The sequence below is a fragment of the Elgaria multicarinata genome, chromosome 3, assembly GCF_023053635.1.
Source record: "Elgaria multicarinata webbii isolate HBS135686 ecotype San Diego chromosome 3, rElgMul1.1.pri, whole genome shotgun sequence".
Lineage (NCBI taxonomy): Eukaryota > Metazoa > Chordata > Lepidosauria > Squamata > Anguidae > Elgaria > Elgaria multicarinata.
Window position 1 is genome coordinate 175,473,626 of NC_086173.1, and position 21,212 is coordinate 175,494,837.

General features: G+C 52.9%; 2 protein-coding genes across 2 annotated transcripts in view; both read left to right on the forward strand.

The window, feature by feature from the left end:
• LOC134396454 (rano class II histocompatibility antigen, A beta chain-like) overlaps window positions 1-14,608 on the forward strand; it is a 116,373-nt gene extending 101,765 nt beyond the window's left edge. Inside the window, exons 4-7 of the mRNA XM_063122962.1 lie at window positions 7,106-7,344; window positions 11,548-11,661; window positions 13,544-13,567; window positions 14,481-14,608. Of these exons, the coding sequence (XP_062979032.1) occupies window positions 7,106-7,344; window positions 11,548-11,661; window positions 13,544-13,567; window positions 14,481-14,494 (391 nt within the window). The 3' untranslated portion in view covers window positions 14,495-14,608. The remainder of the gene's footprint in view (window positions 1-7,105; window positions 7,345-11,547; window positions 11,662-13,543; window positions 13,568-14,480) is intronic.
• LOC134396455 (H-2 class II histocompatibility antigen, E-S beta chain-like) overlaps window positions 1-21,212 on the forward strand; it is a 79,303-nt gene that overhangs the window by 1,366 nt on the left and 56,725 nt on the right. The window contains exon 2 of the mRNA XM_063122964.1: window positions 1,540-1,815. Coding sequence (XP_062979034.1) covers window positions 1,540-1,815 — 276 coding nt within the window. The remainder of the gene's footprint in view (window positions 1-1,539; window positions 1,816-21,212) is intronic.

A 21,212-nucleotide genomic window follows, 5' to 3' on the forward strand; every position in this document is an offset into this window, starting at 1 on the left:
GGGGGTAAGAAATGCCCACCCCCTCTCCGCTCCCTCCGCACCCTGCGTGATCTCGTCCCCCTCCGTCCCGTCTCCCTTTCCTTCCCTTTTCACTGAGCTAAAGAGCCTCGGATGCGCTGTCACTTTGCCCCTCGGAGGGGAGTTTCTTCCAGCCCTATTCTGAACTTTTCCCAACTCTGCAGGATCCTTTTTGAGATGCGGTGAACAGAACCATCCACAGAATTCCACGTGTGGTTGTACAGTCGCTTTGTCTAAGGGGTGTGTGATCTTGGTGGTTTTATTCTCGGTTCCTTTCCTAAATTAGGGTGACCCTATGGAAAAGAGGACAGGGCGCCCGTATCTTCAACAGTTGTACAGAAAAGGGAATTTCAGCAGGTGTCCTTTGCATGCATGCAGCACCTGCAGGGATTCCCTTTCTATACAACTGTTGAAGATACAGGGGGCCCTGTCCTCTTTTCCATACGGTCACCAATCTGATCCTAATCCGATACTAGTCCAGCCACGACACCACCTCATCTCTTTCTCTGGAGGAGTCTTTGCCTGCTGAGTCTCTGGCTGAGATTCCTCCCTTGTCCCGGATCCTCTCCTGGGCTGCACAGGGGGAGACGCTGGCTGCAGATCATCCATGTAAAGGCAACTTCTGCGGTGTGTCTGGAGCCTCAGAGAGGACTAGAGGGTTGGGGGTCCCTGCCCCAAACTGGGTTTCATTTAAAATTAGGCATGGGGGAAAGACCAGGCTGTGGTGCAGCCTCAGGTGTCATTGGAGGCTGATCTGCTGCAGCCTGAGGAGAAGAGAGGTCAAATTCTGAGACTTCTGACGTTGTTTTCCATGGGGAGTTTTGTTAGGAACCCGAAAGCGCATTGTTGAACTGTGTGTGTGTGTGTGAGAGAGAGAGAGAGAGTCTAAATCTCTCTAGGGCTCACAGTTGAAGTTGTGACTCTTCCCATTGACCCAAAACACTGAGAGGCGGGCGCAGGCTCCTTCCTGGCAAGACGATTGGGCAGGAGAGAGCCTGCTTTAGAATTATGCCCGTCCCCCCTCCTGCTCATTGAGGACTTGAGTCTTTAAAAGGGAAAAGGGAAAGTATTTAAAAGGGGAAAGGTGGGAGCCTGGATGAGCTGTTGGTGCCCAGTGTGGCCTGAGTCTGGGCGAGCCCCGGCCAAGGGGGCAACTTGTGATCCAGAAGCGACTCACGTGTAGTTGGCAGGGTAAGGAGGCACCACTGGCTACGAACTCTTTGATTAGAGGCAGTTCAGCAGAATGCTCAGAAAGGTAAAAAGGGTTCAGAAAGTATTTAAAATATAGGAATACGGTTTTCATTGTCAGCTCCTGAACAAGGTTTATTTCTAATCCGAAACGTCAAGCATTCCAGACACAGACAAGAATTATTAAAGATTTTAATCATTTTTATCGGCCCCAGAGCGAGTCTCTCAATCCTAGCCAGAAGCGACTCAGCGTGGTCCTCCTGGCCTGAGGACCCCCCACCCACGACCCTCCTTTTTCCCGCCCTCGGGGGCGCTTCCTCCCCCCTTCTCCAGCGCCCCATTTCCTGGCCCAGGCGAAGTGGGAATGCCGCTTCAGCAACGGGACGCAGCAGGTGCGCTTCCTGTACAGGTACATCTACGACCGGCAGGACCTCGTCCACTTCGACAGCGCCCGCGGGGACTTCGAGGGCATCACGACGCTGGGGGAGCCCATAGCCAAGTACTGGAACAGCCAGGAAGTGTTTCTGCGGGAATACCGGAGCTATGTGGATCACTTCTGCCGCTACAACTATGGGGTACTTGAGCCTGGGCCCGCAGTAAGCAGGAAAGGTGAGTTTCTGCCCAGGATGGAGGAAGGGAAGAGGGACAGGGGGCGGAGGGGAAGCGTTCTCCGGACTCACCTGCCAGGTAGGAGGACGCTCCTTCTGCCCACCTGACCCTTCTGTAAAGAGCGAAGCAATTCATAGGGACACCAGTAAAGCTAAAGAAGGTGGCTAACCTTTACTTGTAGTATTTATACAAAGGCGTATTTAGAGGCATTTATTTACATTTAGTCATAATTTCATTTATTTACTTATTTATTTGACCAGTTGGCAGGAAAGGTGAGTTTCTGTCTGGGAGGGAGGAGGGGAAGGGGGTAGAAGGGGAGGGGGAGGGGGAATAAGCGTTAAAACAAAATGGCTAACGTTTATTTGCAATTTTTGTACAAATGCATATTTATAAGTTTTTATTAATATTTATTTATTTACTTATTTGACTGGCCGTGGCTGTCATGACGAGGCCTGTTCCCATTAGGCTGGGGGAAGGAGTTTCGGGCAAGGCCCTTCAAACAGAGCTTGACTACAGCAAGACAGTGAAAATGAACATTTTTATTTATTTATTCATTTTATTATTGCATTTATATCCCACCTTTTTTCCTCCTCCTCCTCTTCACATTTTATACCCACAACAACAACAACCCTGTGAGGTAGGCTGGGCTGGGAGTCTGTGACTGGCCCAAAGTCACCCAGTGGATTTCCATGGCCGAGTGGGGACTAGAACCTGGATCTCCTCCACTCCCATTTCCCTTTATGCCACTCTAGCCACGCTGGCTCCCCCACACGCTGTTATAAGAGTCACCTTGTCAGACCCGCCTCCCTTCCGCCCAACTTTTCTGGGCAGCGAAGGCAGAGATGAGCTGATGAAAAGTGTGTGTTTTGTTCTCCGAAGAGCCCAGTTTGTTCTGACGGACGTCTTTCCTGCAGCATCGTTGACCTGAATCTGTTTTCCCACACGGGATCGGGGAGAAGGCGCTTTCGTTTCTCCTCCAGCATTTGAAAGGGGGAGAATGAAATGAAGGCAGGAATCCTCCTCCTCCTCCTCCTCCTCCTCCTCCTCCTCCTCCTCCTCCTCCTCCTCCTCCGCCTCGCGAAGGATTTGGAGAGGGGCAGGAAAGAGGGGGAGGGCTGATTAGGAGGAGTCCAAGGGAAGCAGGAAGGGGGGGCAGTAGGGGGGCAGCTGGGAGGGTGTCTCTCTCTCCCCCCCCTCCTTTCTCTGCTTTGCAGCTTCTGGGCTTGTCTCTCCATTAGGGGTGTGCACGGACCCCCCCGCTCCGCTTCACTTGCAGATCCGCCATTTTCCGGATCGGGCCGCTCCGCCCCGCCCCCGCTCCTCCCACTTCCGCTCCGCTCCGCTCGGAGCTCCGGATCCGGATCCGGAGCTCCGTTTCCCCCCCCCATAGGCTTGCATTGAAAGCTAAAAAATTATACAACTTTTTTTCTGTTCAAGTTAGAAACCTCACGTTTGGCACCATGACACCTCATGGGGGTATACACATGCACGCCAAGTTTCAAAGCAATCCCATCATCCCCTGATTTTGGGGGATTTTTTGAAAATCGGGCACCCCATTCACACCCCTTTCCATAGCTCCGTCAATTTGCACGTTAGAAACCTCAAACTTGCCACCATGAAAGCTTATCCAGGGATACATACGCACGCCGAGACTCAAGGCAGTCCCATCATCCCCTGATTTTTGGGGAATTTATGAAAATCCAACACCCCTTTCCATAGCTCCGTCAATTTTGCACGTTAAAAAAAAACCTCAAACTCACCACCATGAAAGCTTATCCAGGGATACATACGCACGCCGAGACTCAAGGCAGTCCCATCATCCCCTGTTTTTTGGCGGGGCTTTAACTTCCAAAACTCCAAGTGAGCGCAGGAAGGACTTCTCCCCTGAGTCAAAGCCACACACACACACAACATCCCTGCGAGGTGGGCAGGGGAGGAGGGAGGGAAGGCAGGCAGGCATGCAGCTGGCATTTCTGGGGGCATAAGGAAGTGAGCCAAGGATAAGCCAGTAATGCATATAAAATGGAATAAATCAATAAATAAACAAAGGAGGGGTGGAATTAAAAGCAGCAGTGTTGCTCAATAAACAGCAAGAAGATTTTTTTAAAAAAGGCTATATCTGTCTTTTACCAGCAATAGGGGGACGTGCCCGGGGGAGGGGGAAGCAGCTGCCAGTTCAACTCAAGACAGCCACCAACAGCTCTGAGATTAAGAAGTAAACGCTCTCTTCAACTCATAACAGGCATCGCTCCACCACTAAAAAGTGAACATTCACTTCAACTCATGATAGGCATTGCTCCACCGTTTTACTCTCTTTGGAAGGCTCTAATGGCCTTCCAGTGCAGGAGAGAGTGGGGGCACGTCCACAATGAGATGCCCTAGGGGAGCTCATCCCCTTGCACCACATCTTTTCAGTTGTTCCCCAAAGTTAGGGTGGGGAGCAGTGCTGTGTTTCTATCTCTTATTCTTGGCTTAGTATATGATTTCAGGTTGTGTTTGTGCATTTGGTGGGGCTACTGTGTTAAAAAACACGGGGAAAAGCCCGTTCAGATGAAGAAAGAGAAGTTTCCCAGAATCCCAAGTTACCCGTTTTGCCTTTGCCCTCCTCCAACTTTGGGATCATCATGACCGGGAGCTGACTCTGCCCCTCAGCCCTTTGAAAAAGGTATTTTTCCCGCCGATTTTTAAAAAACTTCTAGCGCGCGACCCGTACGACGCAGAAAGTTGAGAGTGGTCTCAAAATGACCCCCATCCACGACTCTCTGTGCACAGGAATTTTCAGAACGATAGCTTAACCCCCCCCAGTTATCCCCGATTCTTTCCCTCAATGCAATCCTATGGGCGAAAAGCCGAAAACGCCGTTTGAGCCGCGCGGTTGACCCGATTTTCAAAAAAATATAGCACGCGACCCACACGACGCAGAGAGGTGAGAGTGGTCTCAAAATGACCCCCATCCACGACTCTCTGAGCACAAGAATTTCCAGAACGATAGCTTCAAAAACAACCTAGTTATGCGCGATTATTTGCCGCAATGCAATCCTATGGCGAAATGTTTTCAAGATGGTGACTGGAGCGCTCCGCCTGAACTAGGAGCTCCGAAAAATGGTCGCTTCTCTTCGCCTTGCTTCTAGGGGTCCGCGGTCCGCTCCTACTCCGCCTCTGGGTAAGGCGGAGCAGGCCAATCCGCTACTGCTTCTACGCTCCTAATCGGAGCGGATCACACCCCTACTCTCCATGTGTCATTCCAAAACCAAAACAACCCGAACCACCTTTTCGTGTAGGTAGTGCCTGATGGGCAATGTGATCCCCTCTCCTGTAAATTGGGGCTCACGGCCTCGACTCCTAGAAGGCTCCCATCAGACTGAAACAGACCAAGAAAGCTTCAACATACTAAAGCCAAATGCAGTGAAGTCTGTTCTTTCAGAAATCAACGCCTTACTCAACCTAAACCAACTTAAACCGAAGTATGTAGAACTTTCTCGCCATCGATCTATCAATGAGTGTCCCTTGCTCAATAGCTTTTGCTCATTAACGGGAAAGTGACAATGGTGCCTCTTTGACAGCCCCAAACCTCCTCCTCCTTCCGCACGGGACCCTTTTCATCCTGCGGGAAGAGCTTCGATGCAGCATTTTCTGGCTAGATATTCTCCAACTGGCCTTGCCAATGAGTTTTTTAATGTTAGTTACCCAGAATTCATTGGGAGCCTGCCTTTCTCTTCGAGTGCCTTCTCTTTTAGAATCACTATTTATTTTTTTTACTTCTTCACCTTTCCAAGTGTTGAACCATGGAGCATTTCCACTTGCCTTTCCCAACAAGACTTCCTTCTCTTGCTTGGAGGGAGGTGAATAAACAGTTTCTCCAGAGCCTCAATTCCGATAGATCAAAACCGGCCGCTACCTTGTCAGTCCCCAAGAGGCCCCGCTTGCCAAGGCCGAGGAGGCCTGAGAGACACCTGCAGCCTCCCTGGGCAGGTGCAGCCCCCCTCCAGAGAAGGCCAGGTGCTGAGTGAGGTGGGGGGGAAGCCAGAAGCGCTGCAAGGAGGTTGGTTTGTAGGGATGTGCTCCGCTTCTAATCGGACCGTAGAAGCAGGAGCGGAGCAGGAGCGGAGCAGGCGAAGAGGATTGGGGGGCCGGCAGAGCGTGGAGAAGAGGATCGAGGTGAAGTCGGATCCTTCGCCTCGATCCGGAGCTCCGCCGGAAAGGTAAGTGGGGTTTACCGGGCCCTGCCGCTGTCGCCCATGTGGCGACGGCGGCAGGGCCTGGTAATCCCCCCCGCCCTCCTCTCCCTTACCTGCCTCCGTCCGTGGTCCGTCAGCCTCTTCAATTGAGCCCGTGGTTCCAGCAGGAAGTCTGGGCCGCTTGCGGCCCAGACTTCCTGGTGGAACCGCGGGCTCAATTGAAGACGGCGATGGACCATGGACGGAGGCAGGCAAGGTTCCCCCTCTCCCTTGGTCCCTTACCGGCTCTGCCGCCGTCGCCGCATGGGCGGCGATGGCGGCAGGGCCTGGTAATCCCCCCCCCGTCCTCCCCTTGCTTACCTGCCTCCGTCCGCGGTCCGTCAGCATCTTCAATTGAGCCCGTGATTCCAGCAGGAAGTCTGGGCCGCTTGCGGCCCAGACTTCCTGGTGGAACCGCGGGCTCAACTGAAGATGGCGACCGACCACGGACGGAGGCAGGTAAGGTCCCCCTCTCCCTTGGTCCCTTACCGGGCTCTGCCGCTGTCGCCACATGGGCGGCAATGGCGGCAGGGACCGGTAACCCCCCCTATGGTGGGGGGAACGGAGCTCCGATCCAGATCCGGAGCTCCGAGCGGAGCGGAGTGGGCACAGGCAGAGTGGGGGCTAGGCGGAGCGGCCAGATCTGAAAATGGCGGATCTGAAAGTGAAGCGAAGTGGGGGGTCCGTGCACACCCCTATTGGTTTGATTTTTATCTCCAGTACTTGAGATGATGACGGATGCAGTTTTAATTGGAATAAAGCTTTCACAGGGTTTTTTTTTTCCACCTTGACCGTAAGTCTTGACAGACTGTTTATTGCAACTCTCCTCTGTGAACATATCAAACTATCCTCATTTGACCCACTCCCTGCCCTGTTTGTGGCCCCCCCCAGCCTGGCCTGGCTGCAGAGGGAAAGCGAACGCTGCCCTTGGTCTGCCCAGAAAAGCCTCCTCCGCTTTCCGGATCTCTCTCAGCCCCTCCTTTCCCCTGCCTCCTCATGTCTCTCACACATCCTTCTTCTTTCCTTCCAGCTTCACCCATCGTCTCCATCTCCCCCACCAAGGAAGCCCCCACTTCCCCCAACACCCTCCTGCTCTGCATCGTGACGGGATTTTATCCCCTGGAGATCGAGATCCAGTGGCTGAAGAACGGGCAGGAGCAGAAGGAAGGGGTCTTTTACGGGGAGGAGCTCCGGAACGGGGACTGGACCTACCAGACCCAGGTGATGCTGGAGACGAAGCCAGAGCACGGAGACGTCTACACCTGCCACATGGAGCACGCCAGCCTGGAGGCCCCCATCACCGTCCAGTGGGGTAGGAGCCTCCCTCCCTTCCCCTTCCTTCCTTCCTTAGATACAATCCTGCAAATAGGGTGGGAATGCTACATTCCTGTGTTATTCCTGACTAGGGGTGTGATCCGCTCCGATTAGGAGCGTAGAAGCAGTAGCGGATTGGCCTGCTCCGCCTTACCCAGAGGCGGAGTAGGAGCGGACCGCGGACCCCTAGAAGCAAGGCGAAGAGAAGCGACCATTTTTCGGAGCTCCTAGTTCAGGCGGAGCGCTCCAGTCACCATCTTGAAAACATTTCGCCATAGGATTGCATTGCGGCAAATAATCGCGCATAACTAGGTTGTTTTTGAAGCTATCGTTCTGGAAATTCTTGTGCTCAGAGAGTCGTGGATGGGGGTCATTTTGAGACCACTCTCACCTCTCTGCGTCGTGTGGGTCGCGTGCTATATTTTTTTGAAAATCGGGTCAACCGCGCGGCTCAAACGGCGTTTTCGGCTTTTCGCCCATAGGATTGCATTGAGGGAAAGAATCGGGGATAACTGGGGGGGTTAAGCTATCGTTCTGAAAATTCTTGTGCACAGAGAGTCGTGGATGGGGGTCATTTTGAGACCACTCTCAACTTTCTGCGTCGTACGGGTCGCGCGCTAGAAGTTTTTTAAAAATCGGCGGGAAAAATACCTTTTTCAAAGGGCTGAGGGGCAGAGTCAGCTCCCGGTCATGATGATCCCAAAGTTGGAGGAGGGCAAAGGCAAAACGGGTAACTTGGGATTCTGGGAAACTTCTCTTTCTTCATCTGAACGGGCTTTTCCCCGTGTTTTTTAACACAGTAGCCCCACCAAATGCACAAACACAACCTGAAATCATATACTAAGCCAAGAATAAGAGATAGAAACACAGCACTGCTCCCCACCCTAACTTTGGGGAACAACTGAAAAGATGTGGTGCAAGGGGATGAGCTCCCCTAGGGCATCTCATTGTGGACGTGCCCCCACTCTCTCCTGCACTGGAAGGCCATTAGAGCCTTCCAAAGAGAGTAAAACGGTGGAGCAATGCCTATCATGAGTTGAAGTGAATGTTCACTTTTTAGTGGTGGAGCGATGCCTGTTATGAGTTGAAGAGAGCGTTTACTTCTTAATCTCAGAGCTGTTGGTGGCTGTCTTGAGTTGAACTGGCAGCTGCTTCCCCCTCCCCCGGGCACGTCCCCCTATTGCTGGTAAAAGACAGATATAGCCTTTTTTAAAAAAATCTTCTTGCTGTTTATTGAGCAACACTGCTGCTTTTAATTCCACCCCTCCTTTGTTTATTTATTGATTTATTCCATTTTATATGCATTACTGGCTTATCCTTGGCTCACTTCCTTATGCCCCCAGAAATGCCAGCTGCATGCCTGCCTGCCTTCCCTCCCTCCTCCCCTGCCCACCTCGCAGGGATGTTGTGTGTGTGTGTGGCTTTGACTCAGGGGAGAAGTCCTTCCTGCGCTCACTTGGAGTTTTGGAAGTTAAAGCCCCGCCAAAAAACAGGGGATGATGGGACTGCCTTGAGTCTCGGCGTGCGTATGTATCCCTGGATAAGCTTTCATGGTGGTGAGTTTGAGGTTTTTTTTTAACGTGCAAAATTGACGGAGCTATGGAAAGGGGTGTTGGATTTTCATAAATTCCCCAAAAATCAGGGGATGATGGGACTGCCTTGAGTCTCGGCGTGCGTATGTATCCCTGGATAAGCTTTCATGGTGGCAAGTTTGAGGTTTCTAACGTGCAAATTGACGGAGCTATGGAAAGGGGTGTGAATGGGGTGCCCGATTTTCAAAAAATCCCCAAAAATCAGGGGATGATGGGATTGCTTTGAAACTTGGCGTGCATGTGTATACCCCCATGAGGTGTCATGGTGCCAAACGTGAGGTTTCTAACTTGAACAGAAAAAAAGTTGTATAATTTTTTAGCTTTCAATGCAAGCCTATGGGGGGGGGGAAACGGAGCTCCGGATCCGGATCCGGAGCTCCGAGCGGAGCGGAGCGGAAGTGGGAGGAGCGGGGGCGGGGCGGAGCGGCCCGATCCGGAAAATGGCGGATCTGCAAGTGAAGCGGAGCGGGGGGTCCGTGCACACCCCTATTCCTGACCTGCTGAGGATGCAGAGACCCCCACACACACTTCTCAGGAGCTACCCTGATCTGATGGAGGTTCTTAGCAACAGCCGAAGTCTAGAGCTGCCCCCTCTTTTCCTGATGGCCTCCCAGGAGGTCCTTTTGTACTGATGGTGATGATTCACCTCGTGCCATCAGTGCGTGCAATGCAATTTACAATGTGCACGAGGACAGGAACTTATCAGAAAATCCACACGGTTTTGGGGATATTTTTATCCACAGAAGAAAGAAAAGGACTTTATGGAGTTAAATGTGCTTGGCAGAATTGTCTCTGGAATGCCAGCAGGTGTCCAGACCGGAGCCTGGCAGTTTAGTCTACGTGCAAGACCTGGAATAGAGACAATTGGTTAATTGAGCCAAGGGGGAAATGTATTTAAGATGTCCATGTTTAAAGACCTCTTGTTGTCAGGTTATTGTCAAGTTATCAGGTTGTCAGGTTATTGTCATTATTATCTTTGTTGGTGAAGTATGCTGTAAATCTCTATGACCATATGTAAAGGAAAAGTTTTATTGTCAGTAATGTTCCTTACTGACAAAGTGAAGTGAGTATTTGATTTATTCCTCAAGTAAGACTCTAAGAGCTAGTAACCAGTGTGCTTCCAGCTATTCGCAGTCAGCACGCAGTCTGGAAAATTATTAAATTCCCCAACACATGGGCGGTGGGGGTGTGGCAGCGGAAGGGGAACAGGGTGTGCAGTTCTGGCCTCCCCACCTCAGAAAGGCTCTTGTAGAGCTTCGGCTGTTGGGCGATATAAATATGCAATAAATAAATAAATAAATAAATAAATAAAGGGGCAGGAAGGGGGGCTGGAGCAACTCCCCTGTGCGGAAAGGGATTTAATGTTTGGGGCTTTTTAGCAGAGTTGGGGGGAATGATCCAGGTGTAAAAGACGATGCCTGGTGTGGCCAAAGTAGGCCGGGAGACGTTCTTCTCTGTCTCTCACAGAATACCAAGACCCAATGGTGGTTGGGGGGGGGGGGAATTCCATGAAGCTGAACGGTGGGAGATTCCGGACAGATGAAAGGAAGCCGGGTGAATGGAACGTAGTCAAAGGAGGAGGTGTGTTGAGCCAGAGACAAAGCCATGCTAGCGCTCTCTCTTTGCCACGCTTACAAGATAGAGAGGGGGCGCAGGATTTATGCCCCCCTCTCCCCGGCCCATCCCATCTCTCAGGATCATGCCCCCCCCCCTGCACCATCAGCTTTGAATCTAGTTTTATGTTGCCTGAGGACTAGCGTCTCCTGCAGTCACCACCGGTGAGGCTCCCTGTGAGCTCTGGAAAGCGCCTCAGCTCCTGGGTCCTGGTTGGGGCTGGCAGGAGAGGCTGGAGCCAGATGGGCGGTGGGGTGGGGGAGAATTGGGCAGCCAACCCCCCTTCCCGGCTCCCAATCATGGATCTTGTGACTTTCTGCTTTTAAAACTGTGGCTTGTTCTAATTTCCATTGGCTTTGTTTGTTAGGTTGTACATGATTTGCATTGTATTTCGTACTATGCTGATTTGTGTAAGTCGCCTTGTGTACTTTTGGAGAAAGATGGAGCCTAAATTCAATCCCAGTTCTAGTGGTGCAGAACGCATTGTGAAACTATGGAATCCTCTACCACAGGATGGGGTGATGGCCCTGAACATGGAGGGCTTTAGAAGGGGATCAGACATAGCCATCAATGGCTACTAGTCCCAATGGCTCTATGCCACCTTCAGCATCACAGGCAATACGTCTCTGGCTGAGGCTTTCCTTGAGTAATCCCCCTGCCCCTTTGGTAGAACTTTACCAGGTCTCAGATGACAGCGACTTCCGATTGCAGCCCCCTCCCATGTTTCCCCCACCTCTTCTTCTCCCCCCCCCCCCCACAATGGAGGGTAATGCCAGGACCTCCCCGTGTGGAAGAACCCTCTGAATGCCAGTTTCTGGGGAACCAGAGCAGGCTGGTGGTCTTGCACTCCTGTCCCACTTGTGGGCTTCTTTTAGGACCCTCCCTGCGAGTAGCGCATGGAACGGATCCTCCCTTGGACACCTGCAGGCCGAGAGGCCAAACCTGCCCCTGATCCTCCTGCTCACGTGGGGCTCCTGGTCTCTCTCCTCCCACAGAGCCTCGGAGGTCGGACTCTGCCAGGAGCAAAGTGTGGATGGGAGCCATGGGGGCCGTGCTGGGCGTGGTCTTTGTGGCCGTGGGACTCTCCCTCTACCTGAAGAAGAAGAAAGGTAAGTGTGTGTGCCTGTGTATCACTGACCCTGTTCAGACAACACGCTAAGCCATGCTGGTTAAGCATTTTGAGAGAAACATCATGGCGTAGCCTGTGAAGCTCTTTGAATGGTTCAAAACGCTGTGGAGACGGGAAGTGATATTACTGCCTGTCCTGTCTGGTCGTGGCTGTCATGACTGGGCCTGTTCCCTTTAGGCTGGGGGAAGGAGTTTCAGGCGACCAATCAGAATCAGATTCTGAAGCAGAAGAGAGGCGGCGCCAGAAACCTTCCAGCCCATCTGGGGAGTGGGAGAGGGGACCCTCAGGGGCTCTTCACCAGCTGGGAATGAACCTTCGCCAGACCTTATCTCTGAAAGTGTGAGCAACACACAGTCCGTGGGAAATCTCTGTTCTTCCGAGGGCACTGAAAGATTAGCTGACCTTAGAGCCTGCCGCAGACTCAAATGGGTGGCGCTAAAGGAAGGCGAGTGTTGTGTCTCTCAGGCACTTGTACTTTCAATGGGAGACAAATGATGAGGCTTGCTAAGTAATCCACAAAGCTTTTATTAAGCAACAAACGTCTCTTCAACCTGAATAGAGTCTACTTCTTTGAAGCGACACCCCCCCAGGCAAAACTATGCAAACTAAGCAAGACAATTGTCCGTGCAAGAAGAATAAGAAGCTACTTCTCAAATGCCGTAAATTCAAAGCACCTGTTACAATGGTAGGTTCTGGCATATTCTCTCTGACTTTCTCACGGCTTCTTTATGTGCCCTGCGTTTCAGCTTCCGGCGGATCCTAGCATCAGTTAGTGTTTCGGAACACTCGCCCCCAGAAGAAACCTCACTTCTCAGGGAGTGTGTAGGATTTGGCCTTGAGGAGATAAGCTCTGGAGGGGGCTGACTTCCAGCTGGGGAATCTCCCGTGAGAGCTTCCTCCCCCACTGGTCCAGGCTGGCTGGTGTCTGGCGCTGCGTCTTCTAGTTCTGAATCTGAATCTGATTGAATACCTGGAATGTCTTCTCCCGAAACCGGGGCAGTAGGGTTAGACATGACAGTGAGAGAAGGTCGGCCTGGCTAGCTTCTCTCCGAAAGCTTCTTCGGAAACAGTCTCACTGAAGTTAAAGTGTTCTGGGAAAAGGCTTTATGCTCTTCTTGGAAAGACCATTGTCTCGCTGAGTTTGCGTAGTTTTGCCTACAGGAAAGTTCCAAGGAGTTAGACTCCCTTCAGGTGGGAAATGTTGATTGCCTGAATAAAGCTTTGTGGATTATGTGGCAGGCTTCTTTTATTGTCTCCCAATAAGGCGGGAGGTTTTGGGAAACATGAGGGTGGCTCTCCAGGGTCTTGGGCCGGGAGGGAAGGATCACCTTCCCCATTACTTACTAGTATTTATTTTATTTATGTATTTATTTATTTATTACATTTTTATACTGCCCAATAGCCGAAGCTCTCTGGGCGGTTCACAAAAAGTACCTGGACTTCTTTCTTCACTGGAGATGCCGGGATTGAATCCAGGCAGACGGACCTTCTTGCATGCACAGCAGGGGCAGAAACACTGAGCTGCGGCCCCTCCCCTCCCGCAAAATCCATAGTTGCCCAGATGCAGCACAAGGTTACAGGGGAGTCGTTGACCACCAGAAGGGGGGCTCCTTGTGCTTCACTGCCATCCCGTCTGCCAGGACAACCGGAGGCCCCTGAGGAGGGTTTGCTTAGAAATATTCCCCTCAAGCCTAGGTCAATACTGGGATTTAGTTGGGCAGAGTGAAGAGTTATGGGAGGTTTCTGCTTTGTGAGGCTGTTCAGGGCCTAGGAGGGGAGGGGGGGCATTTTGGCCCTGCCAAGACACAACACGACTCCTTCATGGATGTAACTGTGTCTCCATCTTCTCTCTCTCTTTACAGCAACACCCATCCAGCCACCTGCAGGTAAGGCCTCTCCACACTCCTCCTCCCCCCCAATTCCTGGTGTTGGGTTTTCTCCTGCCTTTCCAAAACCAGTCGCCCAAAGCAGCTGACGGATATTTCAAAATGACCCTGCAAAGCCCACGTCCAGAGTGCAGCTCCTCTGCGGCATCCGAGAGTAGCAGCCCTGTGGGTCTCTTGCGGTGGAAACAACCAAGCGTCTTGTGGCACTTTGAAGTCTTGCAGATTTTGTGGTGTCAGAACCTTTTCTGAGCAGAGCCCACAAACTCAGATGCATTTGCTTGTTTACTAGGACTTAAATTAATATATTAAAATCTGTAAGAGGTTAACTATAACAATATTAAAATCACAGCTACTAAAATCAATTACAACTACAACAGTAACAACAATAGAAATAACAGTGAAACGGTGCATTGTCCTGATTAATTACAATTACGACAGGTCAGATTAATTGCAAACTAGCTGACAGATGTATAAGGATGCAGAAAGTGGGGGGGAGTCAGTCAGAGGGGCCCAAAGGCACTGAAATGCAAGGGGGGCTTTGAGGAAAACTCTCCTGTATCCGAAGGAAGCACAGTGAGACCCCAGAAGCACAAGAAGTTGGGTCAACACAGCCTTCCTGGTTTGGCCGTGTGAATCGAACACTTCCAAAGGCGGAGATACGTCCTTGGTCTCAATTCAGCCCTCAAAGAACACAATCAAACTTGCTGATGGTTCTACTTCAGCCGTGTCATTCTGAGGCCTCCCTTTAGAGTTCAGCTGTCAACTTGTTGGAGGCCTGTGAGGGGCTGTAGTGTGAAAGAGGTGGGGGTGGGAGAGACCCAGGGAAAGTCAATTTTCCATCTAAACATGAATTTTCCTCTTAATGTATGTATTTCAATATACATTTTTATCTCTCCTCCCTTTTCCCTCCCAGCCCTCATCGGCTAGACCTTCCACCTCTGAGTCCCAGCATAGAAAGAAACTCTTTGCATGGCTACTGCAGCTCTTTGCTTTACGCCTTTCCTTGGAAGATGCAAAACTGAAGGGGCTGAAAAAGAAGAGACCCCCCCCAGCCTGGACTTCCTCCTCCTGTTCCTGTTTCTCTTCATTTCTTTCTGTGTTTTTCTCTTGGGGTGGGTGGGGGATTCATCCTGCCAAGTGCTGAGAAGATGCTTCTCCTTCCCTGGATTTCTGATCAGGAGCAGAGAACTGCTCAAGGTCTCTTCCTCCCCTGGCAGGACCATCACTCCCGGGTCCACTGTCTGCATTAGTAACGGCATCCTGAAGCGCTGAGACACGCAAGCGGATTCCACTCTAGGGTTGATGGACTGTGAATGAAAACGCCTGTTGCCAGTTGCAGGAAATCACCAGGCTGAACCAGGAAGGGGCCGTAGATCTGTGCGATGGATCCCCTGCTGAGAATGCAGAAGGTCCCCCGGTTGAACCTCTAGCAGAAGCGCCAGGCAGGGCAGGGCCAGGAGTTGGCCTTTTAGTGCCCTGCAGGTGTTTTAAGCTATGATTCACACAATCCCTGCCCCTGCTGGCTGGGGTTTATGGGAGTTGTAGTCCATCACATCCAGAGAGCACCACATCCCCTCCTCCTGGTGCAGACAGTGGTGAACTAGACGGATCAGGGCCTGACTCTGTGGAAGGCGGCTTCCTATGTGCTCTTGCAGCCTGCAGACCTCCCCGTGTGTTATGAATCGCAGGGTGAAGTGGCAGGAGGAACGGGCTTTGTGAAAGGGCTGGAGTCCAGCCCCTGGGGGACCCTCCTCTTCCTGAATCACCTGCAGGAGGGTCATTGAGTTCAGCTCCCCAAGATTGAAGGGTTCCCCCCTCTGCCACTTTCTCCCAGTTCCACCGGGTTTGGTGGGCAGTCCACCAGTGGGCAGAGGGAGGGGTCTTGGGTCCTTCATGGAGGGACAGGGGAAGGGGGGGGTCTCTCAGGACTCTGCATCTGATGTTAGGGGACACTGAAATGCAGAAAACTCCAACAGTGACCTGGTTCACCTGCCAAGGCAAGCCCCTGTGGGTGATCAGACATGGTGGGTTGTCGTGTCATGTGAATCCACGTTGTTCCTTGCAGGACTCATCAGTCCTTCCTGCTTTGGGTCTCCCATGAGAAATAATCCCTTTGACAGCCAATGGAGCTCTTTCCCTTCCTTCTTTCCTTGGAAGGGGTGGGGAAGCCGTGGACAGGAAAGAGACGACCCCCCCCTTCCCAAGTGGCTGAGAGATTCCCTCCGGGGTCACCTGTCTGCCTTCAGCCAGGGCTGCTGCGTCTCTGTTTCCATGCAGGCTGGACCCTGGGTTGTGCCAGCTGAGCCTGAGGCAGCCGGGCTGGGCCAGGGCATGTGGGTGGGTGGGCGTCTCAAGCCAGTAGCCGGCCTCAGTGTTTGTAGGAGTGCCAGAAGTATAAGGGGAGGTATATCATTTGCAATTGTTTTAAGCCCAATGTTGTAATTGTGTTTTAATTATTTGTGTGTAAAATAAAATTAGGGGGCAGGGGAAATTAAAGAGGGGCAGGACCCCAAAGCCCTCCTTGGCTTCAAGTCTGGGTGTGGGGGCTGCGTTGGTTTGGTGGGAGGGGGGGTTGGAAGTGGCAAGGGCTTCGTGTGAAGGGTTTGCTACGCTCCTTGCTGACCACAGTTGCTTGGGTCATGGCCAGTTCCTCTCTTTCACTTCCCTGAATGCAGAGTGCACTTTCTCTCCACTGACGGGCACGGGAGGGGGTGGGGGCTCTGGGAAAGGGTCTTGTGGGGGGGGACATGCTATTGAGGGAAGAGGAGAAAGGTCTTGGGTGAGCCTGCTCATCTCACACTATTGCCCCCCCCCTTCGTGCTCTTCGCTCTTCAGATGCCATGTTTCTGACCCGCCCAAGGGCCTCTACGTCTCTTGCTCGGCTTCCTCCATTTTCTCTCGCTGCCCCTTACGCCTGGCACGCCCTTCCAGAACATTTGCGGAGCACGAGTTCAATCGCAGTTTTTAAAGCTCAGCTGAAAACTTTTCTTTTTTCTAAAGCTTTTAGAACTTGAATTTGACCTTTCTTTTATACTGTTAGTTTTACTCTCCCCTGTGCCTGTTTGGTGCCTTCTCTTCCCCTTCTTATTGTCTTATTATGATTCTATTAGAATGTAAGCCTATGCGGCAAGGTTTTGCTATTTTATTGTTTTACTCTGTACAGCACCATGTACACGGATGGTGCTATATAAATCATCATCAGAAGAAGAAGAAGAAGGTTTTGATGGAGGTTTGCCCGAACAGGGTGTCGTTTGGTGACTCTCACAAGAGGGGATGGCAGGAACGTGTCATTTGCTTCTTTCTATCTTCTAGCACACACACACACCCTCAATGTCCCCTGCTTTGTCTACAGTCCCCCCCCCTATTTCCTCTGGGGGAGGAGGGGAAGAGGCAAGAAGCCCTCAGGCCTTTCCCTCCTGCCCACAATCCCAGTCAGACCCACCACCTTCTCCAGCCGACTGGGCCAGGGGATGGATGTGGGCATATAATCATAGAATAGCAGAATTGGAAGGGGCCCACAAGGCCATCGAGTCCAACCCCGGGCTCAATGCAGGAATCCACCCTAAAGCATCCCTGGCAGAGAGAGGGAAGTCCGGGAGGCAGCAGGAGCCCTGGCTAACATCCCTCCCACTCTCCAGGACTGGACCGAATTGCGTAGACTCACGTGCACACAATGGGAAAGGAAGGGGGGGACGCAGTTTGGAGAGGGAGGCCCTGCCAGAAGGAGGAAGGAGGCATGGGAGACCCCTTCCCTTGCATTTGTGAGACTCCACAGTCAGACCCTTTGAGAAGAGCGGTGGCAGCAGGTCTCTGCCGTGGGCAAAGGGAGCGAGCATTCATTCATTCATTCATGCATCTAAAATACGCATCCTGGCCCCCGTCTTTTATGGCAGAAGCCCCCCCCCCCACAAGGCGGCTTCCAGTAATAAAATACATTAAAAAGTGCTCTCTGCCTTGGGCGAGGGGAGAACCGAGTCTGCAAGAGCCTTGATGGTCTGGGCAATCATAGAATCATAGAATAGCAGAGTTGGAAGGGCCCCACAAGGCCATCCAGTCCAACCCCCTGCTCAATGCAGGAATAACCCACCCTAAAGCATCCCTGGCAGATGGTTGTCCAGGGAAGACGGTGGTGGGTTCTCAGCCTGGCTTGCGAGGGCCCACGGAGGGTCTGCCTGGGCGACACCTGGCCCTGGGTGGCCGCAGGACTCCAGAGTTTGCCGCAATCCATAGCAGCGGGGTGGGGGTGGGGGAGTCCTGCCAAGGGTGGGGGGAGGCCCAGAGGCGACGGTGTCATTTGCACTGAGCTGCATCGGCAGCCAGACCTCTGACCGGGAGGAAGCAGAGGCGCCCCGAGCACTTTCTCGCTTTCACTTTCCCCCCCCCCCACTTCCGAGGCGCGAGCTGCAAGCGGTGGGAAGGGCGTCCCCGGGGGTCCTAAAGACCCGGCCTCTGCTGCTGCTGCTTCCTCCTCCTCCTCATCCTCGTTCTCCATGGGGGGAGGCAAGGACGCCTCTTCCTCGTCTCTTTTACAGGCAAGCTACACGATTGTTTTCGGGGTGCACTGGGGGCGGATGGAAGCGCTTTCAGTACGATGTGTGGAAGAGCCCCAGAGACTCATGACGCTGCTGAAGGGTGAACTCTCACTGGACCATCTTTGGGCCCAGGCAGAGCTGCGTCCAGGACTTTGCAGAAAGAGCGGTGCCCCCCCCCCGCCCCCTTCTCTCCCATTAACAGACGAAAAAGTTTCCCTTCTGGGGCTGGAAGCCATCTTGTGCCCTTCCCTTCTCCCGTTGTTGCTGATGGGACCCTCCGTGGTGAGAAGGGAGGGGAGGGGGCTCGGAGAGCGTGAGCGAGCCCCCTTCTGCTCCTCGCCATCCCACTGGGGTACCAAATAAGTCTTCCCTGAGGATGAGACCCCCTTAAACACCAAGACGCTGTGGAGAGAAAAGGGGCAAGAGGGACCCAGGAAGCCCCCGAGGCTCAGGGAGGGAGCCAGGGAAGAAGGGAGGAAGGAAGGAATGGGGAGTATAAAAAGAGAAATGCCCCCCCCCTCAGGACCCCACCCTGTCTCCACCGCTTCTGCCACCCCCAGTGACCTCTCCAGGGAGAGGGTCCCGGGGCAGGAGTCGGGTTGCTTTGCCTGGAGGGGTTGGCGTCCCCTGGAGGATCCTTTGAAAGCGAGGGAAGGAGGGGGAGGGCGAGGGGGCAGGGGGAGGGGACCCCTTAGAAAACTCCCCTTGCCAGATTCAGAAGGCCCCTCCAGTTCCTAGAGACGGAGAAGCCCTGGAAGCAGGAGCGGAGGAAGAGCCCCGAGGCTGGGCCAGAGCAACGTGGGTCCATCTCATCCAGGATTCTCTTCCCACTGGTGCCAACATGCTGCCTCCCCAGCACGGGAGGCCCACAAGGAGGACATGAGAGCAAGGGCACTCCCCCACCCATGTTCCCCAGCAACTGGTGCACACAGGCTTATCACCTTGAAGACTGGAGATAGCACACAACCATCAGGGCTAGGAGCCATGGACAGCCTTCTCCTCCAGGGCTTTACCCAACCCCTTTTAAAGCCCTCCAAACTGGAGGCGCTCACTTTCAATTACCCCCCACTCCCCATTTTTGTAATATATGCACATGGAGTTGTATGAAAGGCATACAGCCTTCCAGCAGTTATACAGGGGTCTCAAGAACAGTGCACCAAATATCCAAATAACTATCCATTCGAAGATGGCATCTATATGCCCCCCTTTCAAATACTGAGAGCCTTGTAATAACCCCCTCCCCAAAAGAAGCAGCTACTGGACGTGGCCCAAACATAGGCTGCATTGCAATGATGGGGCAGCCTAAGCTGATAGGAGGTGCTCTTTGCCACTGAGTCCCCCTGTGCCTCAAGTGACAGTTCTGGATCCAAGAGCACCCCCAAACTACGGACCCGGCACCTTAGGGGGAGTGCAAACCCATCTAACAGCACCACCCACTAACAGTACCTCCGTCTTGTCTGGATTGAGACTCAGTTTGTTAGCCCACATCTAGTCCATTACCGTGCTGAGGTACTGATTCAGAACAGCCACTGCCTCACCTGGGTTTGATGAAAAGGAGAGGTAGAGCTGGGTGTCATCTGCATATTGGTGGCACCTCAGTCCACATCTCTGGATAATCTCTCCCAGTGGTTTCATGTAAATGTTAAACAGCCTAGGGGATAAAATAGAGCCCTGTGGAACCCCATGGCCTAAATGCCATGGCACAGAGCAATAATCCCCCAGCACCGCCTTCCAGAATCAACTGTCCAAGTAGGAGCGGAACCACTGCAACGCAGTACCTCCAACTCCCAGCCAGGACAACCCATCCAGAAGGACACCGTGGTCGATGGTATCGAAAGCCGCTGAGAGGCCCCAGAGAATCAAGAGGGTTGCACCCTCCCCCCCCCGCCCCGTCCGTCTCCTGGCAAAGGTCATCCCACAGGGCGACCCAGGCAGTTTCTGTTCTGAAACCTCGCCCACATCCTCGGGCCTCACTAACAGAAACTCATCCACTAAAACTGGACCAGACAGCACGTTGAACGCCTCTGCTAGTGGAGCTGCATGAAGTGTGGTGTCCAATTCATGGTGAATCTGAGCGACTTTGTCTTCAAAGTGCCGTGCAAACTTGTCACAGCTTTGCATGCAGAAGGTTTCAGGTTCAACCCCAGGCAGGGCTGGAAATATCCCTGCCTGAATCCCTGGAGAGCCCTTGCTGCCAGTCCATGTCAACAGTGCTGGGCTCGATGGAACCATGGTCTGACTCAGTAAACAGCAGCTTCCTAGGTTCTGCCCAATTAGACAACCCCTTACTGAAGAGATGTTGCAGCATCCAATAGACATGAAGCAACATTTTTGCTGAATAAGACATAGCCTAAGACCCAGAGACGTGGCAGATAGATGCCAAAGCGGCGATCCACGGATTAGGAGTGTCTCTCAAACTCCCAAATGTGTCCAGATGTTCTTGACTTAGGCTGTTTGGTGTCTTTGCGAGTCTGTTCCCAGCAGACCCCCAGGGAGTGACCCTCCCTCCCACAAGGCTCTAGGATGGCCTGGGGAGGGGGGAGTCTTCCAGGGGGCTCCTTCCACTGCTGCCTATTGTGGAGCTCTTGGCCCTCGCCAGAGTCTGGCCTTGTTGCTGCAATTGAGCCCAGATCCATCCCAAGGGGTCCGATTTCGGGAAGATCATCCAGGTGGAGGCGGCCAGAGGGGGCAGCCTCAGAAAGGAAGGAGTGAAGAGCCGACTCAGGGGTTGTTGGGAGTGGAGGAGGGACACAGCACTTGCTTCTCAGCCCAGGCCTTGGGAGGGGTCCTTCTCCCTCCCCCCCCCCACTATCCCAGGTGAGGAGGCCTGCTGGGCGTCTCAGGGCTGCTCTTCCCCAAAGATCGCCAGAATTAGGGGGCGGCTGACTGGCTCCACCCAGCTGAAAATGGGGCTTCCTCCTTGGAGTCCCATCTCAGCTGCAGCCCACCAAACCTGGGGGAAGGAGGAACGGGGTGTGTCTCTTTAATGCATCCTCCCCCCAAGAGATGCACACGCCTATAGACTAGGGGTGTGATCCGCTCCGATTAGGAGCGTAGAAGCAGTAGCGGATTGGCCTGCTCCGCCTTACCCAGAGGCGGAGTAGGAGCGGACC